Genomic DNA, 15589 nt, shown 5'->3' with positions numbered 1-15589 from the left:
TTGTTGTTGTTGCTTTTTTTTTTTTGAAAGGGGAAAGTAAAACACTGCTAGCAAATAAATAAATAAACAAACAAACAAATAACATTAACAGTACATTGCCCCAGTCACAACTTTTTTTCTGGCCACAGCCCTGAAATGAGACTTAGGGAGAGATGGCAGGTGGCTGTATGACCTGCATTCCCAGCTAAAATAAATCTTAGCAACGATTTTGTACACAAAATACTTTTTATTTTCCTTTTAAGGATTCAATCAATAAAAAGCAGATCAAAAAAAGCTTTACAAGAACGAGCTAACACACATTAACTTAACACATTTTCACTTTTGACTAAGTCATTCACACATTTTTGACTCCACATCTAGCAGTGGGTATCAAGAGCGTTTTTGCCACATGTACAACAAAATACTAAGACCACTTTCAGTGGCAAAAAAATTGCAAGAAACAAAGCCCAAGATCCCAGAAATATTTTAAAGGGTTGCATGGATGTTAGTTGTAACTCCCATCAACACTGTCTCTGGCAAACATGTAAAATAACTACACACCTTCAAGAAGGAAAAAAAATGCCATATATTTAAGAAAGTCCCTTTGACACATGATGCACCCCTGCCAAAATATTGGGCCAAGTATATTATTGACAAACACCCTAAAGTATTTTATAAATGCAGACACACTGCAACTTACATACTAAATACTACTGTTAACATTAGTTGCAGTTATTACTACATCCTTGTTGCTTTCTCTACCTGCTCCACAGACTCCATATTGTAACTGTCCTGGAGTTGAAAGTTAAAAGTTCATACAGACATTATATCAGCTAGACTACTTCAGACAAAAATACAGTTAAGTATCTAACCAGTGGACAGAGAAAATCCTTATTGAGGTAGGGTTACTATTATTATTGAAAATTTTGGTGGAAATCCCAATTTCTAGAGCCCTGAATTTTTTCGAGACCTCCCAATAAAGCAAACCAAAGGTTGTTTTCCTTGGATGTTTCACTGTAATGTTAATTTGACCCAAATAACTCGAGCTCTCTCTTCTGTTTCCCCTTGAAGTTCAAGATATTGGGTTTCCAAAGTTTAGGAGTGATTAATATAAACTTCTTGTTTGTGTTTCACCTGACAATCTGGGTGGATTTGTAATATTTTTGTACATACAAAAAAAGCATAAAAAATATTCAAGCCAATTTAGAGAAACAATATAATGAACAGATTAAACTGTTCCTAAAGTTGGGCCATACAGGTTTATATTAATTACATACAGCATTTAAATAATATAATTTAAATTATTCTAACTTGTGTTGATTTGAGTGGTGTCACAAAGTCTCTAAACAATACTGTAATTCTAATTGGTTCAAAAGTTCCCTCTAATTGATTGTTAAGATATTAGGGATCATTATGGGAAAGTCTTGGGAGGATCAGGTTATTACTCCACTGATTTACTTGCATAAGCATCTAATTCTCTTGCAAGTTATGTGTTAACACCCATGTTACACATCTTCATGTTACCTACAGTATTCCGTTCCTTCAAGCTCTTTCTGCCCCCATTTTTCTCCCAACCATTTCCTACAAAATTACCCACTTGTCTCCAAACTACTTTCAAGCTGTTTTAATTTGTCCCTGCCAATTCCTAGGGTTTTAACAGCTAAGTGCATAGACTGACCTATATTGCATTTTCAACTTAGGGTACCTTGGAATAACCAGAATATCACAAAATCACAAATATCTATTTACACTTAAGGTGAAATAAAATATATCTATTTGTACAAATATTCAATATTTAGTAGAAAGCTACTGTATGAAGTAGAGTTCTTGTCCATTTTTTTTCCAGTTTGTGAAGAACTTCATCAATTTCATTTTCTAAGTCGTCTAGGCCTTCAATCTAAAAGAAAGCAGACAGATTAATATGGATGAACATTGTAAGAAAATGGTTTCTTTGCAAGAAGTATTTTGTTCTACTTTCAAATCTAACAATAATTAGCGTTTCATGGTCCTGACAAGTTGTATGCGCCTAGATTTTTCTACCTTTAACATATTCAAGTGGCTCCATAGTGTAAGCATTTATAGTGTAAACACGCCAGCGTTATGTTTTGAAAGTTGACTTTTGCATTCACTTTTACTCCCAGTCCAGTCAAACCTACTTCAAACTGTATAATGATTTTACCACCATGGTTGTTAACTGCCCAAACAAATAAATTAGTTCTCCAGTGTTTGCAAAGAAGGAAGACAGAGAGGAAGGCCTAGGGAAACTTAGAGAATTGTGGAGAGGAAAAAGGGGGAGTTCGGATTCAAAGGCTGGCTGGATGCTTGTACATGTGCTAAGAACCAAGAAGTTTGGTGAGCGAGAATGCAAAGCCCTATTTCCCATGTAGGGAAAAGGTGATGATGATGATGATGATGACAACGACAAGGTTTAGATCCACCATATTGAAAAAGATAGTGACTGGTACATTTTTTTGGTAGAATTTATTATGTCACCTGTATCTATATATACATTTAATACATAAACTTAATGCCTGATAACCCAACCAACAGTATACATGTATAGCATGTTCAACTGTATTAGAATTTGTACTTACAGCTTGACACATTTCACATATATGAAAGGCCCCTACTGTTGCTTCTTCATGGTTATCCTGAATATCCAAGTTTATCACATGCACTGGTGAGTAGCTTTGGGAACCTCTTGACTCCAGGTCTGATTGAAAAAACGAAAATTAATGTCCATTCATGCTACTACAGTTGTGACAATTAAAGTCTGGAGCACAGCCTTTGAAGAAAGTGTTTGGTTACAATGCACATGCAACAAAAGACCATCTCTTTTACAAGCTCACAGGAACTTCAAAACATGGACTAAATAATATTACCTACAGTCATTAATATCAGACAGATATATAACCAAGTAGGCTCCCAGAGGGAGGCTATACACTAGGGACTTCATCAAACGGGCCTGCTAAATCCCACAGGGTAGGAGACCCAGGTATCCCTGTTTAAACAAACATCTTTCAAAAGGTTGCAGCATTCTCAAGACAAATAGCACTGATAAAACAGATCATCTTCTGTAATTTGTGGCAATTATTTAAGCCTTCAACAGACATTCTGGTTTTTTTCCTCATACTCTTCATATTTCTGGCAACTGTTGACAGCTTTGTTTGATTAATTAAACAATACAATAAATAACAGGGATACTTACACTCAATAACCTGGTCATATACCCTCTCCTCAACTGTGACAACAAGATCAAACTCTTCTTCAGTTTCTTGGAATCTCTCAGGGTGTGCTTTTATTCTTCTGTTTCTGTCCAACATATGGAGGATTCCATTTTGTTTATATCTAATAGGCTTCAAGTTAAGGATTGTTTCATGGTTTTGAGCATGAAGATGCTATATGTAATAAACATAATATTATATAATATCCAAAAATGTACGATATCCAATCAAATCACACATTGTCTGCCCAACTAATGCAGGCAAAACTTTTTTTAACCATCACACTTAATAAGATTACTTGTGATCCTCCAAGACTGTAGTTTATACTGCTAGACCCAAGGGCGAAGAATGAATGATGTTTTTAATCTATTAGTAAATAGTATCCACCCGCTTCTAAGGTGGATATAGGGGTGTTTCGTTGAGCCCCCTAAATTCAAAATAAGGGGCATTACAACACTCCGATGTGCCCTCGGAAAGATGGAAATCCCATCTCCAAGGACATCAATAACTTTAAAAATTTTCTGGGGGAAGAGGCTCCCAGAACCTTCTACAAAGGAATGCCTTTGGTGGTCTGTATCTCAAACCCCTTTCCTTAAAATGTTTTATCTGCCCCAGCTCTTCCAGCATCTCATTTCCTTAATGGAATACTGGACTTCAACCCCAATTTTACCAAGCAGAAAGCGAAAGAGATTTTGAAGGGGATTCTACACATATTTACTGACTACACAAATAAGACAACACAAATATTGCTCTAAATCACCAACTTTCAGTATCTCACCACCTTAATATTTTACCCGTTCTAAAGGCTGAGCAAGGATCACCTGGTGCACATATCCTGCTGCACATCATGTGCAACTCTACTAACCTTGTTTTGCCAAGAGATTGCAAGTGCTAATCTGAACACCACCACATTACTGTTCAACTATCTTATGTGCAAAGAAAAACTCAACTGAAACTCCCTACTACAGCCAATTTAGAACCTGTTATGCAAAGGTCGCCACTGTATAGAGCCTGGGTAAAGTGGTGTGGAGTCAGGACACAAAATGCCATTTTTGGATGTTTGAGGCATACAACTGTACAATTATTGTCAAGGGAAATGGTCTCTTGTTTAGTCAATTTTTAGGCTTGTCATGCAACAGTGTGACAGTGTTGAATGACAGCTGCTTATTAACCTGTCAGTAGCAGTGGGATTTACCACTTTTGAAATTTTAGAAGTTCCATAACAAATTCTGGCAAGATAAATATTACTCAATCCTAATCTTGGTAACCATTTTTCTTCCAAGGCAAAGTAGAAGTTTCTACTTTCAAAGCAAAAATGACAAACAAAAACATTGCCAATAAATTTAGTGGAAAAATTCTAGTCAACGTCTTTCAATTGAATGTTCAGATACACTATGTCTCACCCTTGCAATCAATTATGCATCTCTCCACCTTTAGGGAACAAGAATCTTTTTTGGTGGTAAATTAAGCCTGCAGTCAGCAGTTTTCATTAAACTGCCCCTAAGCAACATACCATCTTTACTATCTCTTGGAAATTACAAAAAAAGACAATTTTGGCATTTCCAAACTCTGTTTTTATTTGGGTTTTGTAAACATGCCCCACTTTAATAAAAGTGAAGTAATTTGGTAGATGAATAAATAATGAAGAAGAGTCAGGACATTAGGAAGCACACAAGTCTCTCATAGAAGGAAAAAAATAACTAAAACAAACTTGCATTTATCAAGTAGCATAAAAAAATCCACGGAAAGAACAAAATAATGCAATCCAAAACATGAACAATGAGTCGACTGCTTTAAAAGCAATTAAAATACACAAAACACAAAAAAATGGACTGGGTTGTATACACAGTGCTTAGTACATTTCTATATAGCAGCAAATGCAGAATAAGACATACCCTTTCCATGGTAAACAAGTTATGGCCATTTTCTTAATGCAAAGGTTACTATAGCAACAGTAAGGCCCATTGGAAATATCAACAATAATGATTCTATTTCTAAACAAGTGCAGTGACTCCTTTTTCCTATTATTAACTTCCATTATCAAGTAATTGTGCAAGAGCAACTTTTGACAGTCCTACAAAATGCAGGGAAGGTGTTCAGGACCTCTTTCAAAAATTAAAGGTGGCGCTGAACTTTCCACCACAAATTCAAATTCAGGGACTTCATTAAGGGCCAGGCACCGGGAAAATTGACCGGCTGTGAGGACAATTTTGCCTGCCTGGCTTGATCACCTAGAGAAAAGTTTTATTACAAATACGTTGTTCAAAAAGTTTTACCCGTCTGTGAAAACCAGTTGCCCTCCTGCTGTAAAAGTTAACAAAACCTCTGCAAATTGGTTAACCTTTGCAAAGATTAATCTTGACATGTTAGCTGCAAGTCAACAACCAATTTTGAGGTATTGACACATTGTAAATCCGCCTAAGAACACTTTCACCGGTTAATTACCCATTAACAGAATAAATTAACGCTGGAACTTAACGGATGATCGACTGACAAAACATCATTTGCATAATTTCCCTACCCCTATAACTCCTTCTAGCTATGCTGTCACTAGTCAAAAATGGGGCCACAGAAGTTGTTTTTAAGTTATAAGTAAAGCTAACATTGAGGGACAAACATTTTCAACAGCCCTAGCAAAATAACTTGGATGGCAATGGCATCATATAGAGTCAGTCTCAAGGAGAAGTGATAAAACTTGATCCAGATGAAAAGGTAAACTTTACGGTTAATTTTAAATTCAGACCACTCTTTAGCTCTAAATTACTTAAAAGCCATGAGTCCGCACACGGGGAAGGGTCTTGTAGGAGTGGGGATACTTTGCAACATGCTATGGTCAGTGGTCCTAGTGCCACCTTTCAATTGTGCCAATAACAGCCTGGCCAAGAACAGTGAGAGAAGTTCAAAACATTAACATTGAAGGATGCAGCCTTCTATCAAAATTCCTAGATGACTTGCAATCCAGCTTTTTGCATAGCACGCCTCGTGTCCACTTTAATGACTACCAAAACGAGAATGTCCTTTGCATGTTACCAAGACCTGCATTGAGTTATCTGTGACAAAACTATGAATGGAGTTCCAATGACAGGTGACAAGATCACTTGCCAGATAATTTGGAAGGTTGCTCTGTAGACACACATGCTGAAAGGTTTGGGGCTGTTACACGACTATAAGGGCTTCCTTTTGATGAAATGGAGGGCTTGGTAATGCTGGGAGTTGCTCAGTCATTCAATTCAGACTGCTCATAGAAAACTACAGCTTTGTGGCAACATGTTGTACTCTGCAGTAAAGTGTCTTGAAAGGACAAAGACAAGCCCTTGCTTCTCCCTTTGCCTAGTGGCAAATCCTAATGAATCCTAGGTGATAAGACCACATGCCACATCCTGGAGGTGATAGGACCACATGCCAGAAAATTTGGAAAGCAGCTCTGTAGACACACATGCTGAAAGGTTTGGGGCCGTAACATGACTATAAGGGCTTCCTCTGGATGGAATGGACAGCTTGGTAATGCTGGGAGTTGTTCCGTCATTCAATTCAGTCTGCTCTTAGAAAACTACAGCTTTGTAGCAGCACATGTTGTACTCTGCAGTAAACTGTCTTGGAAGGACAAAGACAAGCCCTCGCTTCTCTCTTTGCCTAGTGGTGAATCTTTTCAGAACTTCTGAGGCAACGTAATGGTAATCTGGCATCAAACCTTACATACCCAAACATTGTGACGCTGCATGTCTATAGCATTTACCGGTACTTACAGAGCAAATCAAGAGTTAGTCTAGATTTGAATGTTGTATAACAAGAAACACATCAGCTGCGAGGAATAAACTACCAATAATAATCACAATTCTCTCCATGACTGACTGCGGCAGAATTGTTTCAAAGGTCAAATTACCAGTCTGTGCTCTTCAGATTTACACGGTAACGTAAAACTATTGAACGGCTTTAAACAGGCCCTCCCTTCCCAAGGTGTCAAAAATAAACCTTTCTAGAGTGGAAGGGGGTAAAGCATCAGCAAAACAGCAATCACTGACAAACTAAGGCAACACGGGACATGATAACCATGTGCAATATTGCCATAATTAAGTAATATTGATGTTCGCCATTTAGAAACTTATTTTGTCACTTTCCTTTTCCACATTGTTCTGGCTGAATTTCCATTGCTGGCAAGCCACACCCACCCCATATAAGGCATTGGGAGGTCAAAATGCATAAGAAACTAACAAATTATCTGGAAATATCATGTTTGAAATAAATTAAAAAGTACACCCTTTAATGAACCAAGTTAAAAAAGGCACAAGTCACCAGACTTTGTTCGTCGAGGTAGGGTGACCCTAGGGATGAGCCACTTACTTTCGAACTGGGCAACTGCACTTTTGGTTTTGTACCATCCATAATTTTCTGGTCTCAAGGGAACCTTGCAGTTGATGAATATGCTTTAACACATCAACACATCTCACCAGGATGGCATTGATCTGTTTACAGAAGCGACTGAGTATTGTCTCAGTTTTGAAAGGCCCACGAAGATGTATTCTTTCATTTCTAGATCTAGTATATCACAAGTTCTTCAATATAGCCTTTTAGGGATTAGCTGAACAAAGAAAGCAAATTATCCCAGACACAAATGTTTCGAAGGTTACAAAAAAATACAAATCCCTGAGAAAATTTTGAAGGTTCTCTGTGGGCTTCCCATGACTACAAAAACCTTTAAAAAAAATTAAGGTAGTTGTATCACAACAGCCTCACCCCACAGGCTAAATTTAGGGTGAGATTTGCATACTTATTACAAAATGCTGTAGTTTTATTGGCCAAAGAACACTTATTTTACACAAAGCAATACAGCCTGGGCAGAATTAACTTCCTAACCTGACCATGTAGTATTGCTTATTTCCAGGCAAGGACACAAAACTATTTCAGCTTGATTGCTTCTTAAGGGTCTAGATCACTTCAAAGTTTACCAATCCACTTGCAGAATGGCACAGAAACTACAGAAATGCGAAAACTTAAGACATGTCACGTGCTGCCACCTGCTATCAACTTCTTCCTAACAAGGGCCAGAACTTGATGAGTACATTAATTTTCCTCAGTTGTTTTCAAGTCTCGGTGAAATGTCCCAGCAGAGCCAAGAAAATAAGGTTCAAGTTGTTTGTCAACGTATAAAAAACTTAAAATTTAACGAGTATTACCTATCCCATTGAAATACAATGAACTTGTGAAATTTTTTTGACACCTATATGGCACAACAAAGTTTTTGACTGGCCAGTCATGGTTCTCCCAATATGCCTAACTGTAAAGTCTTCACAACAACTAGAGGTGCATTTCAAACAGTTATCTGACTCCCTTATTGCCAGGTAAGCAAACAGAGATTGGACTTCTATCCAATTGGCAGACACTTGCTACTTAAATTTGTAGGCCATTTTGTCCCAAATGGAAAGAGAAATTTCTCCAATGTGGTAGCTCTAGTGGCTTTGTCAATGCCAGACCCATCTAGTGTCTTTGGCCAGATCGTTGCAGCTTGCACTTGTCAAAAAATGTGAGTTTTCATTTTAAGATTTCACTGCACAGTCACCCTAACAGACAAAATTGCCATTGTTAAATCACTTATTGCAAAAGAGCATGATTTCTCTTTATTTAGACACCTATATTCTCTTTGTACAAAAGCAACTCAACAGAGTTGACCTGCCTCAGTGTCTGGTCTTACTAGTTCACCAACTATTTTAACAAGTCATCCAATGGGGTTTCTGGCAGATTGTTGTTTTGTTTTTTTGGGAAAACAGTTTGAACACAAATTGAAAAGTAAAAATTACCAATGCATTTCAAAGTTGAACAATCAAGTTAGGTAGTTATGCTGTGCAGAAAATTGGGCTAATTGACAGAGCAATGATCACTTAATCTCTGTGATAAACTTAAAATTATTTCTACCCTATTTATAGAAATATGCAGAAAATGGACATATGAAGAAAATTCAGTATCCAAAACTGCTAACCTTTTGGCCCTCTACAGATGACCCAGACAAAGCTCACACTGTTTAGTCTAGCTATTTGCAATTGCCTCACTATTATACATTTTAAGTGAATTTGAATTAAATGAAGACAACGAAATTCAGTTTAGAATTTTTTTCCAGATACTTTGAAAATAGAATATGCAGTCTTTCATTTGGTAACCCTCTTGATAGTAAGATAATTAAAATGCAACAGAGATTGGCAGGCGGGCAAATGATAATGCCCATTGTCTTGATGACTAGTGTACAAGATATCAATGTAAAATGCTGTGCAGCACCCCAAAGCGTACAGAAATAACAAATGTGGAATGCAGAGTGTAACAAAGCTTGTTAATTCCTCTTTGTAATGTTCTTTCCCCACAAAACCATTGAACAACTGGATTGTTGAGAGGGATGTTGAGTGGTCTGTTTGTAATTTTGCCCCAAGCACCTCCCAAGATCTTGCAGTGGAAGGGCAAAAAGGAATAATAATGCAGAAGTCCCATTTAGTTCATGGTCAAAATGTTTCATACTGCTCTTGAATTCCGCCACATCTTCAATCAGGAGGAGAGTCTGAGTGCTCCTTTACATAATTTTCATCTCAGCATGGACAAATCATCATGAAGATCAGTCTATTGTGGTTGCTGGTCTCGTTTGATTTGAAATGGGCAGTAAATACTCATTTGACTGTTACTTCATTCCTTTACTGTGACAAATCAGCTTCAATGTCTTCATGAAGTGTTCAAAAGGAACCTCTACACTGTTCATTGGCCACTCACTTACTGGGTAAAGTGACCACCACTGAATGCGCTCCGCAAAATGTTTGATCGCAATTTTAAGGGTCATTTCCATATCACATGTAGGAACCAGGTTCATGTTTTAGCAAGGAATGACTTGTTTGGGGCTGACCAGACTAATAGTGCACAACGACTTCCACAAGAGTTTTTGTTACAAGACACAAATCAGGGTTCCCAGAATGAGAATTCTAAACAAAAGCCAATCTCAGCTGATACCCAGTATTTATCTAAGTTTGTTTGCAGTTTCAAGCATGCAGCGCTTTCTAAGGGCCTGATCTTTTTTATCTTCACTGCTCCAGGAAAGGGCAGGTACAACAGTCATGGGATTATTTCTGGAATGAATACTTGGAAATAATGACATATTTATTGTTAGGAAAAGTAGTCCTTTTCAAAGGTGACCAGTCCATTTGCCTTTGCTTTTCTCAAAAAAATTGCACAAAAGTTTGTGTTTCAGTGCATATTTTTTGCAACACAAAGGAGGTTTGTGTGATTTCTAAATTTTGGGGTTTAAAAATGCATAGCCACACCGCAGGAGGAATATTAAAAAGAAGATGTTGGAGGAGCTGGTAGGGGATATTGATTCGGCAGGTTATTTCACTAGTAACACAGTGATCCATACTAAAGATTTATTGACACAAATGCTTTTTTCAAGCAAAATTTCACACTAAAATGTGTCTCAGGAAACAGTTTTACCTTTGCCACAATCAGATCCATTTCTTCTTTCAATCCCGTCTAACATTGTCGAAGTCTGCCTCAACTATGTAAAGCACTGTGCACCCTGATCACATTAATTTTTAATTACTTTTACATAAGCGGTGAGATCATCATGAAAGTTCATTTCATTCTTCAAAATGGTCACACAGGCTTTACACTTTGAGCTGGGACATTCTGGTCAACTTCTTAGTGGGGAGCTGCAAAGAAATAATATTCATATTCTTGTGACGACGCGTTGGCGTCAATCGCGTTCTCCAACCCAACTTACTTACGTCAAATATATTGCCTTCTTGTTACCTACGAAAGCAAAATCCAACCAAACTTGGCTATTACAAGGCTAAATGGAATTTACCCGTGCTTTCCAATTCCCTGTTTTCTAAAATAGAAAATGATTTACCAAAGGGAACTGTTTGAGCGTGTCGTACGTGATGGTATGCAAATAGAATCTGAGCAAATTTCTATTACCGGATTACCGCCTGTTTGCTACTCTTGGATAGCAACAACGCTTAAACTTCGAAAATCGACTGGATACAGTTGTGGGTCTCTTTTCAGTAAATCTTTGTACATTTCATCGTAGGTTGTTTCAAACGAATAAATGTTTGGTCGATCCGGTGCTGGTCCAGGCAGCTTCACTTGCACTCCAGAACCAAAGGATTTCACGTTGAAACCGCGCTTGCTGAAACAAAAGAAACGACATAACATTCCTACCGTTTTTCTTCCCTTAAGAACACGAAACAAACGAAAGTAAATCGTCATTTCTAAACACCTAGACGGTATATCGTCTCTCCAAACGCTTTCCAAGATGTAAACGTTTTACCTTAAGAAATTATGCGCTTCCATACTGCGGTTTTGGTTGCTGGAGCAAACAACGGCGATTCGTAACTTTTGAACCATAATTCTCAGGTTCAGAGGCATCAATGGTGACACAATTAACAAACTATCGAAAACTGGGATAAATACTAAGGCAAATACTATATTATACAAGAAAAAAACCTTTCGTAGAGTTCGATGGAAATGGATTTTCCTTCGCGAAAGTTACTCAACACCCAACAAAGATGGACTCCTCAGAAAAACTAACGACGCAATAAAACTGACGTCATAAAGAGATAATTGGTCAATCGCTATATCCGGGTAATGCGCCAGTTACATCCGGGAGCGTTGGTACTTAGTCCCTGCCGGTATTGTGGGAAAATATGGCGGATGGACTTGCGGAAGAAGAGGCCATCGACTTGGTAAATTTTACTGCAATATTATCGACTGTTCGTTAGTTTTCTAATCTCTAATATTGTCGTACCTACATTAACATTTCCAGGCTCTTGAGGACAATGAAGAATCTACAACTAACTTGGTACGATTCTTATCTTTTAGTTTCTGATACTACACTTTATGAGCTGAGCTACTGCAGCTGTCTGTAAGCGTACATCGTTTTGCGTTTCTTTGTCGGTTTGAAAGTAACAAATAAGCTTAAACTTAAAGCGTTTAAACAAGAATCTGATCAGAACGGAACGAAATGCCAAATAATTCATGCAAAATTTGTTTTATAAAATATTTACTTATCTGTAAATTAATTATCAAGATATGAGCAGACAAAAGATTTCACTTGACTGGCAAATTTTGAGGGATGTAGATAGGTCAGGGCAGCAGCGTGGAGCTAGCCAGAGGAGCAACAGAATGCAAACCTTCACACTTACCTTTCATTGAATGTTTAACTAAAAATAGCTGGAAATGTTTAAAAGTATGCAAAGTTGTGGTAAGTAATATTAATATGAATGCCCTCATATCAGTTTTAGTTTATTCGGATCATGTGTACTAAAGGGATCCACGTTTGAGTGTCAGTCAATATCCTCTATCAATGCCCTCAATTGACCCTCTATTGATACACCATCAACACCTCAGTTGACACTCAATCGACATCTCGGTCAACTAAGTTTCAGTTGATGCACAAGTCAATGGACACTTGGACTATCAATTGACTGTTGATCGAGTGTCGATGGAGTGTCGATCAGGATGTTGATTGAGTGTCGATCAAGTGTTGACTGAGTATCGATCAGGATGTTGGTCAAGTCTTGATTAAGATTTCGATCAAGTGTCCATTGCAGGTCGATCAAGTTTATCAATCGACACTCAACTGATTATCCCTTATGTACTCATGATCCATTGATTCAAGGTTTACAACTAAATCTTCAATTCATTGATGTATTTTTTTCCTTTCTCTACAAGACTGACATTAACAGTGATAGTGCAGAGAAGAGTGAGAAAAGGAAACTTTTAGAGTCATGGCTGAACAAGATCATGAGAATAAAGATTTCTGATGGAAGGACATTGATTGGCTCTTTCCTGTGCACTGACCAGGACAGGAATATTATTTTAGGATCCTGTCAAGAGTTTGTTGGTTCCACAGGTACAGTTCCATTAATTTATTGGATTGCTTCGTTCAGAGATCTGATTAGCATTTTTAGATCAGATTTTCAGTAATCTGATTAAGATTTTCAACTTGCTGAAGGAAGATAGCCCTAACACTAGTTGACAGAAATATGTATTTTCTATTTCATTTGACACAGTCATATCTACAATTCTGGCCGAAATTCCTTGGGACATTTGTCAAAATGCCAACTGGTGAGGGTGATGTAGCAGGTCTTGTAAGGTCTCACATGAATGGCTTGCTACCCTTTGAGAGGACAATGGAACAAACACCAGAAACAATACACCTAGCCCCAAAACAATAACAGCTACTAACAATGAAGAGAATTACAAGCTTACGAGAGCTGCTACACTTCTGACTGGTGATGCTTGATTTTGAAGTGGGAAGTCATTATTCAATTTTCCTTACAATCCTGGGCTTTTGGCTTGTTTATTGTATCGAGAAATTTCATGTCAAAATGTTGCCATGGCAATTTTGCAATTTCACTTGTGAAATTATAAGTTAACCCTAAAATTCCCTGCCAAATAAGGAGAAATTTGCCACCCATGATATCAGACTAATCTCGTGTTTATTCTTCTGTGTGACAGATGAGAAGGAGGAACCAAGGATCCTTGGTTTAGCCATGGTGCCAGGAAAACACATTCTTTCCATTGAAGTTGATGAAGAGTGATCCAATTTACCACCACAATGAATTTACAAGCAAGATATAGTACATAACCTACATCTGGAAGCCTGATCATCTTTGGACCAGGATCTGGCAAGCTTCTTGTTTAAAATTGACAAAAACAATGTATGCTTCAACATTCTCTTGCAAGACAGGATTCTCCGCAAACAGCTTGCTGGACATGTTTGCCATCAAAGGATTGTCTTTCAAAGCTATATAATATACCACAGCAAACTTTGTCATACATGTAGCTCATAAGGTGTAAATGGGTCTCAATTTATTTTTCCAGTCTGTTTGTGGTGTTCATGAATATCATGTTCTGTAGGTAGCCTACTGTAAGTTGGTTGTATGTAATGTGTAGACTGTAATACGTAGATACGTTAAAAAAAAACTTCAGTATGATAAAGGTTCAGCCATTTTCCACAGCTGAAATTTGGAGAAGCTAGGTTCCAGCCCAGAGGATGTAAAAGGCGAAGATAGGTACAAAAAGCTGTGTTATTTCCAAAGCAACTTTGAAGTAGGCTTAACTGTATCTGTATTACTATAAGACCTTACAAAAGCAATTTTTTGGAATGGTACATTCAGAGCTCTTCTCATTAAATGTGTGTATTGTCAGTAACAGAACCTGAAGAACTGAAAATTAATGTGTTTATTTAAAATGATGTGCACAATTTTAACTAAGAGAAAGATATAACCATCTCAGATCATCTGATGAGCTATTTTTTAATTTATGGAGAGTTAATAATGGGTCAGGGAAGGGATGTGGTTACATAGAATTACAGATTACCATACAAAATTTAATAAATTGTCAATCAATTTAACTGATGGTATATTGTAGTATGCCAAAAAAAAAGTGTTCAAATGCAATTCTAGTGGGAGAACCAAGTGGATTAAGCTAAAAATATCTATTTTTGTGTAAAGATGCAACATACATGTGACTAATGGAGCATGGTTCATGACCAATGGTTCTTGTTGCATGTTCTTTTGACTTCATCTCTATTACATTTTAGTTTTGTGTGACTTTCACCCCTAAACTGATTTATTGCTCAGCTATTTTTTACTATTCAATGCAAAAAATATCCCCTTTATAGAACTTCATCTTTAATTTTCACACAGAGTAATAGCCATTAAAATGTTTACAGGATTCTCCAATAAAATAATTTTATAAAGCTAACAATATTTAGTTTATTAGATAAATCCGAGCCAGAAGCAACTTAGAAAAATAGTATGTCATGAACAATAAATTCCAGAAAAAAGTGCAAAACCTTGAAATACTTTATTTTTGAAATATTTTACTCCAATTGAAAACTTAACTCTTAATGTATTGTATTACGCTACCTACAAGAAGAGGAAATAAAACAGGAAGATTTAGGAACTGATGCAAGAATTACAAGGAAAAATACTACGCAAAACCCATCTCCCCTATTTCTGCTTAAACCTTACTTTCCTAAGTTCAGCTGTTAACCAAACCCTTCACTGATAATTTACTAACAGGACTGCTGACAAACTGAAATGTTTAGTGTTGCACTGCCACCTATTAAAGGAGCTGTGACAACGTTAACACTAAATTTTTCAAGTTCATAATTTGTAATCTGTGTTAATCTTCTCCATCCTTAACCATCCTTGTTCCGATTTGGTTTACAGTTGAACCTCGATTATCCGGACTCGTCGGGACCTCGGTAAATAGTCCGGATAATCGAGAGTCCGGATAATCGAAAACATGAATATTAATGAGATAGAAATGTAAACAAAAGGTATACAGCAAAGAAAACATAATTTTAATTGTGAAATCTACACAGCCTGTATGTATTTACAAGTAAA

The 15589-nt window shown here is 37.1% G+C and overlaps 2 protein-coding genes across 2 annotated transcripts; one reads left to right on the top strand and one right to left on the bottom strand.

Annotated features, from left to right (window-relative positions):
- Positions 1 to 206: 206 nt before the first annotated feature.
- LOC110059504 (RNA polymerase II subunit A C-terminal domain phosphatase SSU72-like) lies at positions 207 to 11750 on the bottom strand. The gene is made up of 5 exons (XM_089282916.1): positions 11500 to 11750; positions 11215 to 11358; positions 3188 to 3327; positions 2574 to 2692; positions 207 to 1876 (listed from the first exon to the last, which is right to left on the bottom strand). The coding sequence occupies exons 1-5, from the start codon at positions 11595 to 11597 to the stop codon at positions 1775 to 1777; spliced, it is 603 nt and encodes a 200-aa protein (XP_089139042.1). The 5' UTR covers positions 11598 to 11750; the 3' UTR covers positions 207 to 1774.
- An 83-nt stretch (positions 11751 to 11833) lies between these two features.
- LOC110059505 (N-alpha-acetyltransferase 38, NatC auxiliary subunit-like) lies at positions 11834 to 15032 on the top strand. Its single transcript, XM_020766201.2, has 4 exons — positions 11834 to 11914; positions 11995 to 12030; positions 12903 to 13083; positions 13692 to 15032. The coding sequence occupies exons 1-4, from the start codon at positions 11876 to 11878 to the stop codon at positions 13772 to 13774; spliced, it is 339 nt and encodes a 112-aa protein (XP_020621860.2). The 5' UTR covers positions 11834 to 11875; the 3' UTR covers positions 13775 to 15032.
- The last annotated feature ends 557 nt before the right edge of the window (positions 15033 to 15589 follow it).

Source organism: Orbicella faveolata, unplaced genomic scaffold (assembly GCF_042242905.1).
Source record: "Orbicella faveolata isolate gen_17 unplaced genomic scaffold, um_ofav_v1 contig_12, whole genome shotgun sequence".
NCBI lineage: Eukaryota > Metazoa > Cnidaria > Anthozoa > Scleractinia > Merulinidae > Orbicella > Orbicella faveolata.
Note: the sequence above shows the minus strand (reverse complement) of the source record. Positions and strands in the feature narration are given on the sequence as shown.

Bases quoted from the DNA above. Each gene is read 5' to 3' on its own strand.
- LOC110059504 (XM_089282916.1), bottom strand. From the start codon at position 11,597: ATGCCTCTGAACCTGAGAATTATGGTTCAAAAGTTACGAATCGCCGTT. The intron at 2,693-3,187 runs GTAAGTATCCCT...TTTTTCAATCAG, and splicing joins ATATGACCAGGTTATTGAGT to ACCTGGAGTCAAGAGGTTCC. The intron at 1,877-2,573 runs GTAAGTACAAAT...GCTTTCTTTTAG, and splicing joins TATGTGAAATGTGTCAAGCT to ATTGAAGGCCTAGACGACTT.
- LOC110059505 (XM_020766201.2), top strand. From the start codon at position 11,876: ATGGCGGATGGACTTGCGGAAGAAGAGGCCATCGACTTG. The intron at 12,031-12,902 runs GTACGATTCTTA...TTTCTCTACAAG, and splicing joins AAGAATCTACAACTAACTTG to ACTGACATTAACAGTGATAG. The intron at 13,084-13,691 runs GTACAGTTCCAT...TCTGTGTGACAG, and splicing joins AGAGTTTGTTGGTTCCACAG to ATGAGAAGGAGGAACCAAGG.